Below are 24,572 nucleotides of genomic sequence, written 5' to 3' on the forward strand. Positions count from 1 at the left end.
GTTTCGGATTGTTAATTTTTTAGTGCTATATTACATATTTATTTATGATCATTAAGTTTTGATAAGGATTAAAAGTTAAAAATGAATTTGTTATTTCCATTGGATAATTCTTATAATTTTGGTAAAGAAAAGCACAAATTAAAAAAAAAAAATTACAGTTAAGTTCTGTGTTTCAAGAAATGGTTTGTTAAAACAACACACAGACACTTTTGAAGAGTAAATTATAATGTTCATTTTGTCCTATAATGAATATACAGCAGAAAATTAAAATTTAAAAACACATCATTGATACAGATCTTGTATGCCCAAAGGGCCTATATATTTTAATTTACATTATACCCAGCGGTATATGTATGCTTATATTTCATTATTGCATTGAGTTTTCAAACATCTCAGACAGAGCAGCATTTAAAATAAAACAGGCATAATCTCAAAACTGTTACAGCCATAAGGGCTCATATCAACCTTATAATACTGTTGATTCCTTTCAGATACTTTTTTTTTATTTACAAACATTTCGATGATATTCTACTCACAACCAATATTGAAAATTTGTTCTTTATAAAATATAACATAAAATGTAACAAATGAGTATAACACATAAGAAGATTGACAGTTGTTTATATAAGCATTCAACTAACTTTTAAAATCTAGGAAACACTGTAAAAATGATCAACCTAATTCTGTATTAATTTAATCATCACAAACAGACATTGAACTTTGGTTTTTAAGAGTGTAACCTATCTATTAGCACAAACATGAGAATGTCATTTGTAATGGCAGTGCAAATATTTGCAGCAGGAATTAACACACAGTGAACTGGAGAGAGCACCGTCTTCTTCAGACTTGATGAATAACCTAAGGGTAACTGTAGGAAAGATGAAATTACCACAAAACACATTCCCACTATTTTCTGTTGAAAATGGCACTGATGTAATACTATTCTAAAACACATGGAACAATCCTTAACTATAGTGTTTCAATACATCAGCCAATCAAAATGTTTTAGGCATTCAAACACGCATGTGCGTCCATTATGCTTCATGGCTGGTCTGAATGTGTATAACAGACAACATATGAAGCAGATAGATAAGCAATTAGTTTTAAATTTATCAATATTTCAGATAAAGCAAAATATCCTCATTTTTTCTTCTTCTGAGAAACTGATAATCTGTGTATTGTTTATCAAGGATTTTGCTCCCAAAGTTATGAATTATTTTGAAGCAACATAACTAACTTGTTAAATAGGTAATATAGTAAAGGTGTATATCAGATTCCAGCATAACAAATTGATACGATTGCTGTAACAAAAGATTTTAAACGAAAATTCAACAAAATAAGTTTGTTAACAATCAAATATTGCAAACAAAACAACATAATTACAACATTAAACCCTCAGATAACAGGAAGAAATAACACAATTTTTTTCAATACAAATACGCCTAAATTTTCCCATATACAGCTATTTCATAATTCATAAAACGAATATTTAATATATTTTGGAGTATACTGAGATATAATATAGCTATGTTCATGATGGTGGAATATTTAAAAGTGATGCTAAATCACAAAATTTTGAGCATCTATATAACCTAAAGTGGAATAGCTGCCACATATTTTCCCTTACTCTCATCGAGAGCACATCTAAAGGAATAGATATAAATATATTAGAAATTTTATTTGTAATCTGTAAAAACACTACATAATTTTTTTTATCACGTGGACAGTAAGGATCACTATCATATCCACTGAATGGGGATATGCCTCTCTATTAATGAAACTTTAAAATACTAAGCATTATTTAACAAAAAATTTCTTCCACGATTTATTTATATTCAATTAAACAGTCCTTTACATTATAAAAGGTCATTATAACTATCAGCAATAGACTTCCTAATTTATACCCTTCCAGAAAGAAGTCTCTGTAAGGGTAGAGTCCACTGTTCGTTCACTCAACACTCACACGAGGGCAAACTCGAGTTCCTTCATATAATACGGCAGGTAAAAAAAAACAACACTAAAATTCATTCTAAGAGTAATAAATTCTAAGGTCAATTGAGAATTATATAAATTAAATTACATAGATGAAAATACATTAGTCTCTTCAAAAGTTCTCTTCTTCTCTTATCCTTTCAAAAAGACAGAAAACATAGCTTACCATGGTGATTTTATAATAATTTTATTTTACAGAAGAAACGAAGTACTGTTCAAAGATTTCACAACAACACACGCATAATTCAGATTACATTATCTGCTCATGAAGCGAAAAGGGTTTGAAGTTATACACTGCTAAAATTCATCAGAAATGAAAAATAAAAAGGGGAACATACTCGCCTGAACACAAAATACAAATATGAAAAGCGATTTTATTTTAAAAACTTAAGATAAAACAATGAAATATTTGTTAAAAATCGATATTTTAATGGTATAAATGAGATTAAGAACGGTTTTATTTAATATAAGAATTCTAAAAATTAATGTAAAAGTAGTTGCTACAGAGGCAGAGATTTCTGTTTAGGAACTTGCACACGCACAGCAGTTACTGTGTGATGCTTGAAAATTTGCTCACGTGCCAGAAGGATGACAAAATGCACATCTTTGGTTTTTACAGGTCAAACTGTGAAATCAACCTCAAAAATAAAGTGAACAAAGGGTTCAGAGCAGTCAAGTTCTCAAACGCATTTTTTTTTTTTTAGCAGGATAAGCTTCTTTAGTAAGGGCCTAAATGGATTTTCTTTTGGTTGGGAGCTACGGTTTGGGACCAAGGGAATCGAAGTATATCATGATACTGTGAGTTCAAGTATCAGGAGTTCAAAAGATTAGAGATCTCATGTTGAATGTCTTTGAGTTCTTGAATTTTTTGAGCCAGCCGTTGGTTTAGTTGTTCTAAGGCGCCTTTTTTGGCCTTGTTACTTGACTTTGTAGTATCTAACTGCTCTTGTAATCGACTAACACTGCTTCGTAAACCTTCATTATCTGCAAGCAGAACCTGCAACAAAATATTTTATTAGACATACAGATTCAAGATTTTTATATTTATTTAGACATCAGATTTCAAGTTTGAGACATTACTGTTAAATGAGAATAATATTCAAGGTATTCTTTAAAAATTATGCAGTGTTATAAAAAAATTAATATACAGAGTGAAAACATTTATAAGGACATATGATTTATAAAATTCAGCAAAAACATCAAAAAGTTTTACGAAATTCATTAAAGTGGAATGCACTTTTCTCAGTAATTTGCGATCTTATACTCAAAATAACAAAAGACTGCTGATAAGGTGAAACACGAAGTTATAAATTCAAAGTAAATTTGCAGCACCAGTTAAGCTGTAGAGAGAACATTTTAGGGTTAGTACAATGAAACAAAATGAACAGCGCTATTTAACAGAAACAGTTAGCTCGAAACCAAGAAATCCACCGACATATTTGAACAAAAGATAATGATTTCAAATTTCTTTATTTTCAGATGTTCTAATTTATTTGAACTATAATGTATTAAATAGTTTCACAAATGCATAAAATAATAATAATAATAAAATGTCAGCAATTTCAGCTTGTCAAAAAAGATTTCCGCATAGTTAATTAAAATTTACTTTCGAATCTTCATAAATAATTTTCACCGGTCTTCAAACATTTTTATGATTTACTATCTAATGTATATTTCATAACTGTATTTCTTTAAAATAACTTTATACTAATGTGCTCATACTCCTTCAAATAACATATTATATGAGAAACATGCAGGAAAATGACTAGGAAGGAAAAAAAGGGGGAAAGGAAATGTTAAGTGAAAGTAGACAGACATTACAGAAAAATTATTTCAGATTTAAAAGTTATGAAAAATATGTGAGACATGAAAAACAGTTTTAATTTACAATGGTGAATGAAAATCGGTATTCAATTTGAGGTATGGAATATCTACTGATTTGAAGTGAAATTTGATTTATTCCATGAAAGAACCTTTAACATAGTATAAAATACTCTCAGAAAATAATTAGTAACTTCTTCCAACTTAAAAGTATAGATTACTGTTAACTTCTTATTGTTTAAGGAAAAATGCACAACATTTAAAACCAATAGAATTGATTTTATATGGAATAGAATTTTATATTTCTGAATATAGAATCAGAAAATGGATGGAAAGAATTCCTTTCAATTTTTATTCGACTTAATTAAGAGATAATGTTTTGAAAAATTATTTGCAAATTTAAGATATACATAATCATTGATCTACATTTTAAGTATATTATACAGTAATTTTTGATAAACTAATTACTTCATTACTACTGGAAAATTCCACCGCTACCCTATTTGATTGATATAGTTTTATAATATTTTAATCTTTAAAATAGTAGCAATATTTATGCAAATGAGTACCAGAAATATAATTTTTCAGCCATTTTTAATATAGGACCAGGAAAAACAATTGGGCAACAGTATGCATTGTAGAAGCCTTTGCGAAGTGACAATCACGTGCTTTGTTTAATGCCTTCTAGAGGAAGAATACCATCAGCTTTTTTCAGCGCTCTTTCCTAACGTTTATTTATTTTAGTCGCAACCATGTTGAAAAAGTAAAACTAAAATCATGTGCCATTATTCATTCCCTACGTCGGTTATTTGTAAAGTAAGTTGCAATGTATTTCTTGGACTGTAGGATATAATGGTTACGAGTAAGATTCAATTTTTATTTTTGCACTTTCTACCGAGAAACAGGATAGTGTTCTCAACTATCCCTGATAATTGTCAACGTGAGATGGGAGCATTTTACTACGATAATAAAAAAATTGTATTTTTAATGCATTTGGAATAATTTATTATACTGCAGAAAGTGATATTAAATCTATAGTATATATTTTTTATAAGAAAATTAAGGAAGAAAAAAATTGTAATGTTAAGGGAGGAATCGAAAGAAGATGTTCCACATTTTTTTTTTCCCAATAAGGAATGGAGGATGTGGAGATTGAACTTATCTCGTACCATTCATTGATGGTTGATATTTGAACAAATAAGCATATTTTGATAAATTATATTGAAGTACTAGAGTTTGAAGAGTACTAGTTTGAATAATTCTTCTTTTAGTGGTTGGTGATAGTTTGGGATCTCAAGAGTCAGATAAAAATTATTTTACCAGTTCTATCTCTTAAGTAGACTTCCTCAGACAGAGAAAAATAAGTTGAATCGGAGATTGAACTGCCCGCTTGAACTGAGAGCCGAACTTTCTATTATTAAACTAAAATGCTAGTCCTTATTATATTTTAGTGCACTTCTTATCTTAGATTAATTTTTGTGTCTCATAACATTCGGTCATTTCTGTTTTATACAGTTTGATTTCCCGAATTTTCCCCACAGAATTAGGGATATAATGATTATACATTATTCCAAATTGAAGATATTAAATAGTTATGTTAATTCATATGTGATATCCCATTAAGTAGAATGTACTTTTATTGAAAAATTGTAAAGAATATTTTGGGGTAAATGGAAACGGTGGTTATATAAATTCTGAGACAATCAGCAGTATTTCTAATAATTTTAAATTTTCTCTTCAAATGAATTCGTAATTGTGATCAGGAGACAAAACTCCCAAACAGGTGTCCCAGTTGCACATGTTATGTTCTGATTTTAACGATATAAACTACTTTGACAATAACTATACCAATAAAAATACTTTTTCTTTGTATTTATGATGTATAAAAATGCTAGTATTCAAAACTTGAGCTGCATATTACTATTTATAACACTATTTCTATTTACACATCGTTACGTTTATGAATATAATCTAAAAGGAGGGGGGACGCTTTCGCTTACAAATAAAAATTTATAGGTTTGTACATATACAAGGAAGTCATAGAAAAAAGCATTCCTCGATGTTCAAAAAGAAATTTCAGAAATTGTGATGATTTAAAACAATAGAGCTCTCACGGTTACGAGTGTAGAGAAACAAATTTAAACTACAATACTCTTTTTGCCTGTGCAGTTTGATTAGAGAATTGAAAGATCATAAATGACACTGTAACAATATATGCATAATGAAAATTCTCGTTCTCAGACGAATTTTTGGTTATGGGGTTATCCGAAATCTATGTGTATATATAAAATCCATGAGATTAGTTAAAATAGAAAGATGCCTTAAAACAAGAAGTTATACAGTGCTCCTGTGGTGCTACATTACTTATTTTTGTCAACAATCTCCCATATGCAATGCATTAACGTCTACGAAGATGTGCACAATGAAACTAAAACAAAAGTGCCCCTCCCCCCACCTTCTCCTCTCTTATCATTGATACGTGTATCGTTCTAACGCCATTTTTTTGATTTTCCAATGCGATGATTGATTTTCGCAGGAGGGAAAAAATAATAATTCGGCATTGCCATTCGAAAATTTCGAAATTCATTGTAACTATGAGAAATCTATTGCTTTAAATCATCACTGAGCGCATACCTTTAAATATCTGAAATTCAATCTCAATTGGTTGAGAGGATAAGCCGATAGAGGTTCATATATTGGGTAAGTTTTTAATGACCACAGTATATTTAAATTTTATTTTGATTTATTCTTATTTCTTGTATTAGTGAGCATCAGTTTAATGATTTTCAAGTAATATAAGGTTCCAGGTACAGTTATTTTGATAAATATATTTAATAAACCAACGAAAGCTTAAAAGTTACTTTAATCTTTTCCTATCTTTTAAAGTTTATTATTTTGTTTATTTATTAAAAGAACAAAATCAATATTTATTTAACAATTAAATCTTTAAAAATATAATTTATTTAACATGCGCTTTTGTTTCATAAATGATCCACTAGAATGCTCAAATCATGCAAATGATAAAAGGAAGAATGAATTTACTCTATCTTTTAATGGATAAAGCATAATAAAAGCAACTTCAACAATCAACTAAATGACAAGGTAAGAAAATGCTGTTTCCAAATTTCTCTAAATAATGTTTTTACATGGAAAAATGAATGAAGTACATTTTAAGCTAGTCATACACGAGTTTTAAGGGGTAGAGGGTATTAATCGAACACTACCTAAAATATACAGCCCAATTTAATAATTTAAATGTGTTCGGCCTTTTTACTATCAATTTCAAAAATAAATATGCCAAGTTTGATATTTTGTTACTAAGAGAATGTTCACCACATACATATTTATTAAGTGGCAATACATTAAGTAATTACTTAATAGTTATGCGCAGAAAGCCTTATCATAAAGACATATATTGGGCAGTCGTTGATGAGAAGAAATCATACTATTTAATTTAACCTAATTGGGAAGAAAAAACTTAACCTTTTTTTTTTTTTTGATGATGTGCTGTAATGACTGGTTTGACTTATGACTGAAAAAATTTCTATGGATAATAAAAACATTTTAGACTGCTGTTAAGATTCAGGAGTGGGTACATTAATTTCTCAATTAAATTTAAGCAATATATGTATAAGACATATTTAAAGGATGATATATTCAAACAATCGTCTTACTTTAAGTTTGTCTTCTACTTTCTGGCTAGCAGATTGTCCTTGTTGACTATCATCAACCCTTTTTCTCATTTGCTCCAGTTCCTAATTAAAAACAACTAGTTAATGATTCTAATACATTTCTTATATGTACTTATTTGTACTGTATGCATTTTTTTATGTCTTGTATGTAGTGTATACAACACTTGGGAAATCTTGAAAAAACACAAATAAAAGAAATAAGGAAATAAAACTGTCTAAACTGAAATCCCAGCTACATTATTCATTCTAGTTATTTTCTATTAAAATTTAACACTAATCATCACTTGGTGCATTATTCGATTCAAACATATATTAAGCATGGGAAAAAACAAACAAACTGCACTACGATAAATGAAACTAAGTACATAGGCACCTTCAAATTTATATTGGCCATTCATTATGATCTGTCAGATTAATATCTTATGCTTGAAACTACATGGTAACCATATTAGAACTAGATGTCATCTGTGTAGAAAGAGAGGAAAGAAAGACAGACAGAAGAGGAGAGGCAAGATTTAACAGAGAAAAATAGCATGGATATTAAGGATCTTCATAATGGAATTCTTTTATAATCTATGAAACTATTGAAACAAATAATTATGATCCAACAAAAAATAAATTTAAGGAGGGAAAAAAAAACTTGTTTGATGATCATTACTTTATTATTTTGCAAGCTAGTTTCCACTATCTTTTTTTCATCTATATAATTTTCAAGATTACATTTGAGAAATAATTATTTTTGTAACAATGTTTATGTAAAATTGCAATATCGACATCTGTATAGTTACAAGCAGAAATAATATTTTTCATTTATTTTAAATCACACTCAAATATTTTGATTCAAAATTTAATATTAGCATCATAAATTTTTAAGTATCCTAGACTAAAAATTATATGGGACACTGATGCAAAATTATACGGGATATAAAGACGACACTGGTGCAATTGCATTTACATCAACACTGATATCATGTTACAGCCATGTTAATCTTGCTTTTTCGCCAGTTATTGGATTTGATAACAACAATGCTGACAAATATTTTGAAACCAAAATTCTATAGCGAATTATGTTTAAATTATATTTTATAATAATATTAAATTTGAATTCAGAAATAATATTTAGGTAAGAAAACAATTATGCAAAAGTATAAATAATCATTTCAAAAGTAGCAATTCATAATTCTGAAACAGTCTTACGAGTGTTAATTTTTGAAATTGCTTGATCTAAAACGATAAAGCACTTCTATAATGAATTTTTTACACTTCAATATAATATTTAAAAATTGACTCTTGATGTATCTTGTAACAGAAAATCATAAAACGACTTATGTACATGAATATATAGGCATTATGCATTACTTATTTTTACATCGTGCTCTATAAGAGCATGTTTCAAATTAATAGATGAACGATCCTGTGTTAATGGATGTTAATTTTGAGAATGAAAAATGAGTACTGCATAAATTGTAACAGGTTCAGTACCTTCCAATGTCCTCCCATGAAAAGATTACTTTGTTTGTTTATGTTATGAAAAAATATACCATTATAAAAGAAGCAGGCAAAACTAAATATGTGAATATTCCATATAAATGTGAAAAAAAATTTACCTAAATTGTTTTGAAATCAAAGGAGCACTGAAATAAATCTAAAATATTATGATAATAAGAAAAATTTCCATTACCATTGATAATCAGCTCACAAATCCTCTTCTACACCATGCCAAAAATTTTAGTACATGGTATTTGATACATATATGTAAAAATAGTATTTGCAAACAGAATTTGTTCAAAGCATAAAATATTTGCTGTCTATAACGATTTTTGTTACACACACAATGTTGTCTATCTATCATATTTTTTTTTTTTTTTTTTGGTACAAGCCAAAGAAATATCTTTTTGAGAAAATGAATCTCTAGTAATTGCCAAATGCGGCGAAAAGTGTTATTCAAATACTTATGATAATCTTCCTTTATTTTAAGGATTGCTTATAATAAAGCCTATTTTTCATCATCCGACTGTAACTTAGAAGCAGTCACTTTCACACTTGTATTCCAAAAATCTTTATTCCCATTTATGCAAGTGAAATTTATAGTAAACTGAAGCATATAAATCGATTTATTCTTGTTATTGGATATCAAATTGATATATTTGAACAAAGCAGCTTCTGTAAAATTTGTAACATATTGTGTTTAATTGTACATAATACATTAAAAAATGTTACAGGTTTAATGACAGCAATGAAAAAAAATGAGAAATTTGATAGTTGAGTAAAGTGAGCATTCATATATAAAGTTTAAAAATCAATAATAACTTGCTTAGGTTTAGTAAAATATACAATGACGACTCAAATTACCTTCTCTCGCAATAAGAATTTGTGCATTGAAAAATGTTATTCAATTCGACTTCTTTTAAATTATTATATCATAGATTAAATATCCCTGTTCCTGAAATATTAGCCATAAAATTCTTGAAATATTTGTTAAAAACATCAATAATTAAGAGAAAACCCGAATACATTTTTATTTCGCAAATATTTGATATTACTAACTGCTTTAGTTTCTAATGGTACCTTTTGCAATCTTTTTCTTTTCTTTAATGTTTATATTTGGAGTAAACAAATTTTCCCTTATATTTATTACTACAAAATCTTGCACAGAAAAAATATGACTATAAAAAAAAATTCAAACCATATGTAACATAATTTATTTTTAACTAGTGACTATGCATTCAATTTAACTAGTTTTTAATCCAACCTCACATTCGAAAATACGGTAAAAAATTGATCAAGAATTTATCAAACCAATAATAACTGATATTCTGTTCTACAAAATACAGTAAAACATGGCAGAAACGTTACACTTTAGATCGTTTACAAAATGCACATTTTAGTTATAGTATCATTACAAACAATATAGGTAACAGAGAAGTATAAAATATAACGTAAATACTTTTTCGTTACAGGAGAGGAAAACCAGATTAATTTTTTTGTAGTTGTTGTTATTCAATGAACAATCATCAGAGACATAATAATCGATGAGAATTTCGGAATTATTTTTGCTTCCAGTATCATACAATTTTCTGCAATAAATGTACTGCCAAATAAATACATGTCTCGGATGGCTCGCTTGCTGTTATATGCATAATTTTTCCATTATTAAAACCTCTTATAAGCTCCGTGCAATATTTAACAAAATTTTATTGTGCGGAATGCTAATATAAGAAAAGAGATAGAAATGAGTGCATGATCATGCTTAGGATAAATAACCAAATTTGTACATTCCATACCATGAGTGTGCACATTCAAAAGTTCAGACATCATATTCTTACTCTTTAAGTTTTATGAAGGACTGTTCTATTTAAATTTCGAAAATTATGATTAATAATATTACATTATAATACACATTTCATTGGTTAATATTCAGATATGCGTCATTTTTGCACAATAACTATCTTCAATTACGAATTTCAGACATCTTTCTTTTATAGATAAGACCTTATTTACTTACAAACAGGAGATTTCACTTAAATTATAGCACCCTCAGCACATAGTTTTTAAGAGAAAAATGGGCATGTGATGAATATACGCACGATGAAATGATTTTCTACAACTATTCTAGGATGGTGATGAATTACTCGATGAATTTAATACCAGTAAGTAAACATATTACAAAGAACCATAAACGTTCACATTGATGGTTTTCTAGGATTGAAATTGAAATATCTTTTAACAGAGATATAATTTTGATTAAACCCGAACTTTTTAAAAACTGTATTTTAAACAACTTTTTTGGCAGCTGTAAATTATAAATCTTATAATCTAATTATTTTTTTATTAGGATGATGTATCAAGGATTTCATTTAAATTTTGCTCATTCTAAATATTATATATTGAAATGTAATATTTCCTTCTGTTAAACGGAACTAGGATATAATTGTTGGATTAACATTTTGTTTTGAAGTTATATAAGAGCTGTTAGGATCAAAATTCAATATAGATATAGAGAGGAATGCCTTTATTTGATTTCCGCATTATACCAAGTAAAGACATTTGATTACTCCTCTGAACAGGGACAACCTTGAATACATGCCCACTTCAGATGTATTTAGTTGCAATATTTCTGACAAAGGGTAAAGATGCACATGACATATATGTTGATAGACTTGAAATGTTCTAAAATAAATCAGCCCTGTAAATATTAGATAAAGTAAAAATTTCAAAAGCATTTAAAATTACAACAATAAACAAAATCCGTAGCATAAAGAGCAAAGATGTGGAAGATAAGCTCAAGAAGTTACATATTCATAAATATTTGCTTTCCTAATTAATATCCTTCATCTCCATAAAAGTTGATTCACTATAGTTGTAATGGTTGAGTGAAGGGCGTTTTTCACAAGTACTACAAGTATTATGTGACTTGTTCTATAGTTTAAGAAAAGTGAGAGCCTACTTATCTTGTGCTTTATTACGAAGCTATTCTTTTCAACTATTGTAAAACTAAAGGGTGAAAAAACAGAAAGGCAATAAATTATTCTTAGTAGAAATGCTGATAAAAATGTAAAATTCTAAAATCTCAACAAAAAAAAGGAAAAGATATTTAGAATTTAGAAAGATGATATCAAAGGAATGAATGATTTTTGCGCCAAAAATAAAGGAAATTAGAATGGTTTAAACGTAATATTGGTATGGAAATAAACTGCAAAAAACAATTTTATATTAATAATCAATTAATGATTTTTTTACAAACCCTTTTTTACAATTATTATGCAATACATAAAAATTATATTTTGTAGATAAGGATAAATGCTGAAATCATATGTTACACACAATTACTCCAAAAAGTAAAAGCATAACTGTATAAATTATAAAGGAATATAAATTATAGGAAATAAATTATAAATGCCCAAAAGGAATATAAATTATAAATAGCAAATATTCATTCATAATAAAACCATCACCTACATTATCTTTATTATTAACTTGTTCTTCAAGAGATTCCTTTTTGGATCGTAAAGTACCAATCTCTTTTCGAAGCTCAGCTATTGCTTCAGGATTTCCATGGCTAGCTTCTAGCTCTAGCACCTGCAACAATTAAAACTGAATTAACAAAAGATACAGAACTACAAGCAATGAGTTGATTCAAGTACAAATTATGACAAGAAAAATAAATTAAATAATCAAGCATCAATAAGCATAAACTGCAAATTATCTTAAATCATTGAATGATTATAACAAGTTAGTATTACGTATGAAAATTTAATGAACTTTTAAAATTTAAAATTAATTTAAAGGGTTACACCTAAGGAATAATTTTATAAATATTTTCCAAGGAAACTTTCTATAAGAGAAAATTTTACATTGTGATGTTAGTAAATCCATCATAAGTTGATTAGAAAAAAATTGATGTAAAAGTTTTAATAAATATTAGCATTTGCAAAACAAACAAACAAACAAAATACCATTATGAACAAGTTTTTTTTTATAACAACAGATTCATAAGATCTTAAAAGTTAAATGAAATGAATATGTCTCTTAAGAATGTATTAAAGTTTTAATATTTTTCAATACATTTATCGTGAAAAAATGACTTTAAATTATTAATGTTTTTTGGCATTTCAAAGAAATAAAATAACTGGAAACTTGCCATAGTATAAAAAGTTCAGTAATCATTATACTATAAAAGAAGGTAAAAAAACCCAATGGATTTATGGGTATTCAGATATAAATTTTCAAATTAACAAAATGCATTCTAAAGAATAATGCAAATAAAATGCATATACAACTAAACATTCAAAATAAAGGAAAGCATCATACTTTCTTTAAGTTTAAATAACTAGTATGGTATTTTTGTAGACATTTCAACATGTACAGTTGTATGTATACATGTATTACAATAACTGCTTAATACATTTATTTTAAATAACTACTTAATACATGTATCTTTTGTAAATACCATCAAAAGAAAAAAAAATCTTCAAGCAAAGTTTTAAAATCGACTTGACATAATTTTTAAATACGACATGGCACAAAAGAATAATTCATAGATAAGCTGTAACATGGTAGACAAATAAGATTCTACAAATTTGTTAATATATTCAAATGGACATCTAACATTTAGTAGAATTTTCCAAATCTGGGGTAAAAAAAAATTCATTTATGAATTAAACAATTCATTTAAAGACGGAAATAGAAAGTTACAATGAGTAAGTACTAAGGATGAGAGTTCATTCTTAGTACTTTAGTACTAAGGATAAGTAAAGTGGGAGAAATAAAAGTAAGTAAAGTGTGTTTTCAGTAAAGTGCGAGAAACTGAAGAAATGACCGAAATTCATTTAAAAATCAGAATTCATCATACATCTTTTTCTAAGAAAGGCTATTAGTTTCACCTATAACCAAGCGATTTTTAGATTTTTAAACTTTTAAAAATCCGATGAAATATAATTCTCAAAGTTATGTAGGAGAGTAATTTATTACATACTCAAAATCAGCAAGCATAAATTTTTATAGGAAAACAAAATTTTATAATCTAAACTTTAATTGGAAAATTAAACAAAAGTAGAATATAAAAAAAAATGTGCAAACTAACTCGAGACTTCATTTTTGTATTCTCTTCTTTTAGAGCCTGAAGTTGGCGCTTCCACTCTTCAACATTGGCAGTACTTTCTTGCAGTGCACCTGTTAAGCGAGCATTGTTACTTTTCAAAGTTTGCAATTCCACTTCCCATTTCTTTGCGTTAGCGGAGCTGAAATATGCAATGAATTTTAATTGCTGGCAAGATAATAAAAAAAATAGTTATCATCTTAATATACATTGAGTATTGATTAGTACATAAATTATTGCACATTACAATGATCTCTGATAGGCAAATTTCAAATACTTCAAGATAACAGAGATTGTTGCAAATAATTATTATAAATGTTTTATAGTGAATATGTAGGAGTAGGGATAGATATTTTGATGTTGTTATAATAGATGAATGATGTTAAGTTGAACCGTCTTTAATATGTAATGAATTGAATTGAATTTCTATCCAAAACATGAAGGTACTTTTCTTCAGTTTGAAGCTTACTTTACAGATTAATAATCAACCAGTTAACCGTTTTTGACGTCATGGGTAAAGTACAACATTTTGTGTTATGACGAGTTTATTAGTCAGGAAACAAAATTAGTGACAATTTGCAGCTTGAATTACAATTTTAGTAAAAACTCAAACATATTCGTACATTTCAAGATGTTTAAAATATTTGGAAGCCAAGTCGAAATCAAAGGTACAAATAAAAGATTATTATGTGTTGTATCCTGCTTTGCTCACTACCATTCTTTAACAGCAAATTAAAATAATAAATTAATTTTTTATATTTCTTTTCGTTCATATGCAAAAAATGTATGTTAGCTTAAGTAAATAAATAAATGTGATTATTAAAATAAAAAAATAAAAGTCATTTCATTACAACATAATTTCATATTACACATACCCTGTGTTTAACGAGTTTACTCATCATCGCTAAATTTTTGAAACACAATTTAGAAATGCATTTTCCGAAGAGGTCGAAACAGTTAACTGGTTAAATTATGTCTAAACGAATGAAAAGAAAACTGTATCCAAGTTGGTGTAATGCCTCCAATTCCCTAACGTCTCTACAGAGAAAAGACGAGCAATAAAATGTTACAAGCAATTATTTTTAAATAAAATGACCGGAATCAAAAATTCAAAACAATCGACAAAAAATACTGTGCACCATATAACTTTCTAAAATTTATATAATATTCAGACATACAGGTTGGTAATGATTCAAACCAGATTTCTCTGCCATATGTACAATTCATATTACATTTCGTTCTTCTAACATAATTTAATTTACTTTAAATTGTGTTCATTCCTATGAGCCTATGCATGAGAATTAAAAAACAAATGGCAATTAGTTCATAATTTTTTAAAGTAATCTGGCATTCAAAAAATTATGATCTTCGTTAATATTTTACAAAGAAGACTTTTGATATAAATAAGGGTTTTTTTTTTTTTTTTTTGAAAAGGGGTACTAAGTAGAATGTTATACTTTATCACAGAAAGTGATTCGTTGTAGGATAATAATTCATCATTGACTCTATATATCAGTAATAAACGGAATTCAATATATTTTTAATATTACTAAAGTTAAGGTAACTAATTAACATATAGTTTAACAAAGCAAAGGTTATAAAAATGACTATGAACTAAAAAGATTTGCATTTTCAAAGTAAATATAAAAATTACCAAACAATTCATTAAATTATTTGATGTGGGGTTGGGAGGAGAAGAGTGAAAAAAAGATGTATTAATTTTGAAGATAAATATGCCGAAAATAGTATATGGATTACTTCAGTAATATTAACACTTATGTTGCTTACTTTGAAAAATGTGATTTTCAGTTATAGCCAATGTCTTATCCATTGGCTTAGTACTTTTCAATATCTCAATCTCTTAAAAATCAATACAGTTTTTCAACATTTGTGATGTTCCTAAATAAACACTGCATATTGTCGATGGAATTTTAAGAGCGCTGAATGCGAATTTTCCAAATGCAGTCTTTTTATTTTCTCATCTTTTGCAGAAAGAATTACCACAAACAAAGCAATTAAACATTAAAATATCTTTTTATTCAGTTATATAGAGTGCATCTAAAAATCATGGGATAAACAAAGCCTTTTTATAAAATAACATGGGGAAGCTTTTTGTCATTGAATTAAATAAAAGAGGAAGGGATATCTGTTACAATGTAAAACACAGGTTTAATGGAATATAAATTTATAATATTTATTTATACATATAACTAAACAACACAACTGAAGGAATTACATTAGTTTTGGGGGACGAGTCCTTTGAACACTTATTTTAAACACTCCAAAGGTTGTTATCGGTACTGCATACTATTTACCATTATCGTTTCGGTCAAGCTGTTCATAGTATAACTTATATAACTGTTATTCACCTTTCAGGTTGCGGGGCGTTGTAAATTTTTATTTCATTAAATCGGTAGTGCATTTTATCTAGAGTACCCGTTTCTTTTATTTAATCCACTGACTTAGAGCTGCCGGTAGTAGTACCTCCTTTATTTGCGATTGGCATCCAGTGTTCTATTATAAAGATGACTTCTTTCTGTATGCTTGACATACTCTTGAAGATTGTCTCATCTTTTTAGAAATACCCTGTATACTGCTAATCATTTATTCATTGAGATTTATGTAACGAAAAATGTTGCTTTCCATCGCCATCTTTTCAGATTTATTTGAAAGAATAAGAAAATTATTTATGCTCTGAATAGAATGGGGGACAAAGATTCAAGATTTATATTCTAGTTGCCCTATGTAATGATACATTCTACCGACAAAAAAATAATTCCCACAGATTTCAAAACACTTTGTGAAGGAAGATGTAAATATACAAACCTTTGAGCAAGAGCTAGTTTGAGGCGATCATTTTCATAACGCAGTTGTGCTTCAACAGTAGACTGCGGTAAACTCGCAACAGATGTTTTATCTTTGTTTTGATGTTTAGGGCTATCAGTGGCCTGGAAACAAAAGTATTAATATGAGGAGACTAGAAAAACACACATCTGAAGAATATAAATAAAAATTATAAATAATATTTTAATACTCAGGTAAATTCTTTAAGAGTATAAGCTAATTAAAGAGACTAGAATTAAAAAAATGTATTCAATTCAATGATCAACAGTCATAATAAGATATTAAGTGCTAATTGGTGTATTATTCAAAATATCTCAAAAATGGCAATGATGAGGTATATATATGAAATCTCGAATCAATATTATTTCGCATTTCGAAGAATTACAGGCGATCAAATGCAATCCTTTTTACAAATATTCAATATATCAACCCTATAAATTCTCTATACCAACATGAAATTTCCTGGATATACTTAGTATTTCCTTTCGATACTTAGAAATTTCAATATACAGAAATATGTATTGAAAATTTCATTATTTCTTTTCAAAAGAAATTACAAAGAAAATTAATTTTACAAACCACATAAATAAAAATTTTGCCAGAATATGTATTTGTTAAAATATAATATTATTTTGACTCGCCTTTATTTTTTTAAATTCCACTTTCTATATCTTTTACTAAGCCGAGTTTATCTTTCATATTTAAAGATTTCTGTTTAGGGAGGCACACTCACTATAAGGAATCTAAAACCAAACTGAATTTAAAGTAAAAACTTCGCCGCACGTTGGAAAAGATTTCGCAGAACAGAAGCTAAGAATAACATATGACTGACTCACCGGCAGGTAGGGATTGCAATACCGGTATACCGGGATACCGAATACCGGTATTTCGAGCCATTTGTACAATTTCGTGATACCGGTATTCACAAGTTGAAATACCGGTTTTTCGGTATTTACTAGAAATTTTTAAAATTGTCTCCACTATATGTTCAGGTATCGCGAAACATAGCAAAATAGTATACGTTTTTGTTTTTTTGTCTCCCAAACGGGCGAAATTAATTAGCTAATTAATGGCTTAATTAATTGCTTAAATCTAAATTAGTGAAACATTGATTATCCCTCAAAGAAAATATTGTAACCATAACGACTGATGGGGGCAACAATTATGAAAAAAGTTTAGGAGTAATAGATGTATTATATCAAAAAAATAAAGAACAGAAGAATCCAAATACTGTGGATATAGAAATTTCGGATTCCAACTTTGAAAATAGTAAGAGTGAGAGTGATATTGACAATGAAGATAATGACAATGTAATTGTTGAAGAAGATATTGCTAATGAGGATGAAATATTAACCTATCAAGAAATGCTTCCTATAATTTATAAAGTTCGAAAAATTGTTAAGATATTTAAACGTTCCCCTATTAAAAAGATATATTACTAAAATATATACTAACTGAAAATAAAACAGAATATATGTTAATATTAGATTCTAAAACACGGTGGAACAGTTTACTCCTAATGATGGAATGATTTTTGAAACTGAGAAATCCAATCCAAATATCCAATAATCGACTTAAACCTGTAAATTAATTTTTCAGATAGTGAATTCGACTTAATATCCAGAACTATATCAGCTCTACTTCCAATAAAACTGACTATTGAGGCATTATGTCTGAGAGATTCTAATTTATTAACAGCTAATGCAACAATAAATTTCATGTTGCAGTCATTAAAAGAACAGCACACATCACTATCTAAAGAATTATATATTACATTGAAAAATCGCACAGAAGATAGGCATACCGAAATAGAAAATGTCTTATGGTATTTACATAATTATAATGATTTTAAAAATGAAAATGAAGAAAAGAAAATAACCAATTCAAATCTGATTAAGTTTAGAGTAAATTTTCTTAAAATTTTTTACCCACAAACCTATCCACATTCAGAAGAATTCGGTTCAATTATCGAAGATTATGATGTCACTACTGTCGACAGTGAAAAGGAATTGTCTCTTGAACAAAAATTAGAATGAGCGATAAATAAAAAAAATTAAACGAACCAAAATACAATACAGAAATCAGCTATATCCAAAATCATCCGACGAGAAATCGATTTATTTTATTTGAAGATAAGGGATTTAGAGATAAATACTTGGAAATATATCGCGCCTTGCTAACAGTACCACAAACTAGCGTAGATGCCGAAAGAGCGTTTTCGACAGCTGGTAATTTTTACTCAAAATTAGTTTTCAGGCTTAATGACAGTACAATTGATGCATTATGTTTTTTAAGATCACATTTCAAAACTTTGTAAAAGTACCACAGACTGAATATTGATGTTTACACTTTTTTGTGATTTAAATAAATAAGATGTTTCTTTACTTTTTTTGTGATTATATACTGTTATAATTTATAAGTTATAAATTATTTTTTGTGACATTTACACTCTCTTATAAAACTGGCAAATAAAACAAAGAAACACCTGTGTTTTCTTTCTTTTTCTGAAATTTCTAATACCGGTATTAAAACCGGTATCCCGGTATTAAGATTTAAAAAATACCGAATACCGGTATTGAAATTTTGGTCCGGTATTGCAATCCCTACCGGCAGGTGTTTATTGCTTTCCGTAAATGTCTGATCTCCCGCAAATTTCAGTTATATTAGATAAAACTTTTACGCCGATTCTTATTACAAGTTAATTTCCTTCGTTTGAATGATATCAACGGACGCTTTATGACTGGAATATATAAATTTTTCATATCAAAATATTGTTCGATATGCAGAAATTTTTACATGATACATAGAAACTTTTCCACCGAAAATCAAAGTTTACGAAAATATACCGTCATGGATGGATTTCTCTCTCTCTCTCTCTCTCCACACACACACACACACACACACACACACACACACACACACACACACACACACACACACACACACACACACACACACACACACACACACACACACACACACACACACACACACACACACACACACACACACACACACACACACACACACACACACACACACACACACACACACACACACACACACACACACACACACACACACACACACACACACACACACACACACACACACACACACACACACACACACACACACACACACACACACACACACACACACACACACACACACACCACTGCTTATATTAATATCACTTAATTCTGTTAGTAGCAAAATATTTGTGTGCTTAGTTTAGAAAATGTAATTAAACTATATCAAAAAAAAATGTATCGATTATTTTTGAATCTTTTAAAAGTTATAAAAAGTGAAGGGCAAGAATTTGCCTATTTGCCTAGTTTGCCTCCCCGCCATTTCATTCCTTCTTTGAGTAAAATGATACATGATGAATCCGTCTGAAACTTTGAAACCCTTCACACAATAACCTCTCGCCGGATGAAGTTCTATCGAAAGCGTTCGTTATAGGCGAATTATATATCTATACATAACAATAAGTTTACAGAAATCATAAAATAAAATACAAAAGGAAAAAAAAATAGAAATATGAATAGAATATCACAGATTATTGCTCGTTAGGAAGGAAACTATTCTGTTGATTTTCAAAAATAATGTTTTTTAATTTTTAACAATCAACTAAATACTATTAAAATTTAGGTCCTCCCATAAAAAAACACTGCCACAGTGAAATGAACAATCCTAAATTTTATATATATATATATATATATATCCAAATTAAATAAAAAAAAATTTATGCAGTTGATATAGAGGGATCGAATAAATAAAATGTTTACAAAAAAAATGCAGGCAGAATAGCATTGATTTCTGAATTATATATAAAAAAGTACTATTATAAAAATATCAGAGGGCCTTTGGATTCTATGGACCATGACGGAAAAAATCGCAGTAATTTTCGAGAAGTCATATCATGAGAACCGTTGTAACGAGTAGACTTCTTAAAAGGGCATGGCAGTATTTTCACTGCTTTTAAGAAGTTTCGAGGAGGAATCGAATAAAAGAATATTGAGTAGGAGCTATCTCATATTTGTGTTCACACGACCTCCGCCTGCGCCAAATTATAATAAAGGAGTAAAAGTACAAAATTATACAGGAATGAAATGACAATTAATTTACTTTTAAAGGAGAAGGAAGCTTAGGACTTCGCATGGCCTTTCTATTTTAAGATTCTTTTATTTCCAGTGAGGAAATTCCGTATAAAATTTCCAATCCAATGAAATTACGGGAGAGAATAAACTAGTAGGAGTAGTAGTAGTTTGCCCGAACTTTCACGCGTACTCTATAATAAAGGTATTATCCCCTTCCCAAGCATAAAATTGTGGATCTTGGATAAGACAGTGAATGCTACGAGTACTGAAATATTTATTTTCTGAGTTCCACTCATGAGAGTTGAGTGCTTTGAAGTATAGTAAAGAAAACAGGTGCTTCTATATTAAAGGCATGGCATTAGCGAACAATAGTTTTCAAAATATTGATCTTTAGCGTGAATGTAGCGGCTTTATTAAATCTAGTGTGCGAACTATGGCGATTAATCCCTGATATGCGGCACACAAGTATTAGAAAATCGAATAAATATTTTGGGCGCTTTTTCTAGATTGATTGAAACTGAAATTTGACATACTATAAATGTAGTAAGTAACAAGATCGGATGCCAAATTTCATTCATTTAAAGTCATTGCTTACATTTAAACAAGTCATTGATGATTATATTTTCTTTTTGTATCCTTCGTGTAAGACAAAGTATTAAAAAAAAAAAAATAGCCAGCGTACTTAACTAAGTTTAGTATTTAAATGTTTCAGAATGTAGAAAGTTGATGCTAATTTAGTACTAACAGCTTTAAATCTATACTCCATAATCCACCGTTTTCATTTTTTTCTTTCTTAAATAACGATGAAGTTTCTTAAATTTCGTTTGCAATTTTCTAACTGGAGTTTTCCAAAACCCGAGGTTAAATGCAATTTTACCAAATAGCAATGTATGAAAATATCAATAAATATTCCAAATTGAAGGTTGGACGTGCAAAACATACAGGTAAGATATAAAAATCATGGCTATTGTCTGCGCTTTTGTGTTACAATTGACTGATCGAAGAAAATGTAAGCGCTATAAGGATAGATTGGCTGAGGAATTCAAAATTTGACATGAAAAAAAAATGTCCTTTGTTGAAACTCGAAGTACTTTATCTTCCTTTATTCAAAAATTCCAAGAAACCCTTCAAAGAAAAGAGTATATTTTGTTTTTCAACTTTCTATTTCTTTCAGTTCTACCGACAGTTACAAGAATTTGTCTAACTGTACTGAGGTTTTTGAAACCGTAGAATTGCTCCTTTATTCATGATAAAATATATGAAAATAACTCGGTAAACATGTTTCCGCTTCGTTTGTTAAATAACATTAAATGAGGACGAAGTTAAAAATTTTCGAAAGAAGAAACATATTTTACCGAGATGAAGCGAAAGAAATTACAAAGAGTAGTTATTAAAAATAAAATAATCAATCATGCGTCCAATTTGCTTTCGAATAGAAGCTAACGAATTTCAGTTCTAAGTTAATGAAATCGATTCAAGTCGAATAAAACGTTTAAACAATACTATTAAACTTTAACTAGGTTATTTCTGAATGTTCCGAGAGTTCTGGTTTTCAGTTGAGGCTCTCGGAGCCAAAGTATATAAAAACATAACTCCTTTTTATTACAATCAAAACATGTTTTTTTTACTAGGTTCGCATATAGATAAATTTTAATTTACATTATTATAAATAAAGATACATTTGACCTTTTTAATTACTATGTCAAGTTTTGTTCGCCATTCTGAAGGAAGCATCTTTTCCAAATTCTTGTTAAATAACGATTATTATAAAAGCCGTATAGTTACAAAAAAGCTTACATTAATTTTTAGAAATTATAACAAATCTGTCAACTATATTTTTGAGCTTCCTAAGTACTAAAGTAATCCTTTCATTCATGTACGTACAGCTATGCATTATATTATTTTTGGAAGTGCACAGTGTTAATACATATTAATGCATGGATTCTTTAGGTAGATCATGTATCCTTAACAAGAATAACTAATAATGACTTAAAAATAATATAGAAATATATTACAAGTCATCACTCAGCTGGGCTTTTAAAATAATAAAGTAAAAAAAAATAAAATCTCATTAATAAAAGAATTTTGAAGTTTCCACCTCAATGTAATACATTATGCCACACATTTTAACTATCAAAAATAGTTATTGAAATCTAAATGAATTAAAGAAAGTTCGGTTATTGTATTGAGGAAGTTTCTTTCAAATCATTTCTTGGCGTGGTTAAACAAGATAAAATGAGTTTAAAAGAAATTCGAACAAATCAAAATGCTGAAATTTGCAATGAAATTAATTAATTCTCCGGTTGGTGACAGCAAAAGATACGAATTTAGAATTCACAGCTTCTTTCGTTTAACTATTTCATTCCAAATAATATATTCGGCGTTCCAAGAATTATTAAAGAAGGGCTGAAAGAATTTAAAGCTGAATAACAGATTTTTAATTTCTAGAATCCCGAAATATTAATTAATACATACTAGAAGAACACGAAATACACGACTGGAAATGTTTTGACACAGAAGAAATATCAGAAAAGTCATTTAGAAGTTGGCTATCCACCAAAATCATAAAATCTGCAAGATAGCTAGCTATAAAACTATTGTCAATTACTCGACAATTTGCCATTAATTTCTACACACGTGCCAATAATGGTCTTTCTGGCATACATAAATCACACAAATGGATTTTATAGACGATTAAATAAGTTATTTTTGATAAGATAACGGCGGTATGAATCAGGAATTTATCAACATGTAACAGGAATGTAATTAATTTCACCATCAAAATGAATATATACGTTTTACGCTTGCTTTTAAAACAGTAAATAAAATAGCAATTCAATGGCAATATGATTCAATTATTATTTTAATGTAGTTATTTAACATTTTGAAATGCTCATTTAATTAGATGATAAACAAGAAATAAGAGAAATATATTTTATCAAATGTGCATTTCAATTAAATAAAAAATGCGTTAAAAGGATGTTTTCTGATGCATCTCACATTTAATATATTTAAGCCCATTTCTTTTAAAAAGGCCAGGAATAGGTATCCCTCCCTTTGAAACATAACTTCTGAAAATCATTCACTCTTTTCGGCTTATGGCTGTAAGAGTTACACGAGACATTTTTTTTAAAAAAATAAAGTGTCTTATTTTTTGTTGCCATCAGTATCATATTTTGCTGTAGCAATTAGTTTAGTCTAATTAATTATTGCCATTAATATATATTAGTTAGGTTAACGTCCCGCCCTACAGTTAACACGAAGAAAATATTCGGACATATATCATAATTTTGAACTGTATTCAGTTGAAAATGATAACAATAGAGTTAGTACCACACTTTCCACACCACACCATGCCATGCCAGTGACGTGGAGTAGGCACATGCATATAGCAGATCTTTGGCACAATCGGGACTTGAAGTCGTGACCATCAGACAGTCGTGCCCTTTTTCAAAGAGGTAAAATGAGATAAAAAACGACAAGAACAGACTAAATATCCATTTGAGAGTATCAAATTTCTTC

General features: G+C 28.5%; 1 protein-coding gene across 5 annotated transcripts in view; it reads right to left on the minus strand.

Annotated features, from left to right (window-relative positions):
• Nucleotides 1-207: 207 nt before the first annotated feature.
• Nucleotides 208-24,572, minus strand: part of LOC129959958 (homer protein homolog 2-like) — a 267,569-nt gene continuing 243,204 nt past the window's right edge. For 4 of the 5 annotated variants that reach the window (XM_056072885.1, XM_056072887.1, XM_056072884.1 and 1 more), the window contains exons 5-9: nt 16,930-17,051; nt 14,089-14,245; nt 12,465-12,584; nt 7,488-7,568; nt 208-2,989 (exon numbers count right to left, since the gene is read on the minus strand). In XM_056072885.1, coding sequence (XP_055928860.1) covers nt 2,804-2,989; nt 7,488-7,568; nt 12,465-12,584; nt 14,089-14,245; nt 16,930-17,051 — 666 coding nt within the window. In that variant the 3' untranslated portion in view covers nt 208-2,803. The remainder of the gene's footprint in view (nt 2,990-7,487; nt 7,569-12,464; nt 12,585-14,088; nt 14,246-16,929; nt 17,052-24,572) is intronic. The other variant, XM_056072886.1, reaches the window with a different exon arrangement.

Source organism: Argiope bruennichi, chromosome X2, assembly GCF_947563725.1.
Source record: "Argiope bruennichi chromosome X2, qqArgBrue1.1, whole genome shotgun sequence".
Lineage (NCBI taxonomy): Eukaryota > Metazoa > Arthropoda > Arachnida > Araneae > Araneidae > Argiope > Argiope bruennichi.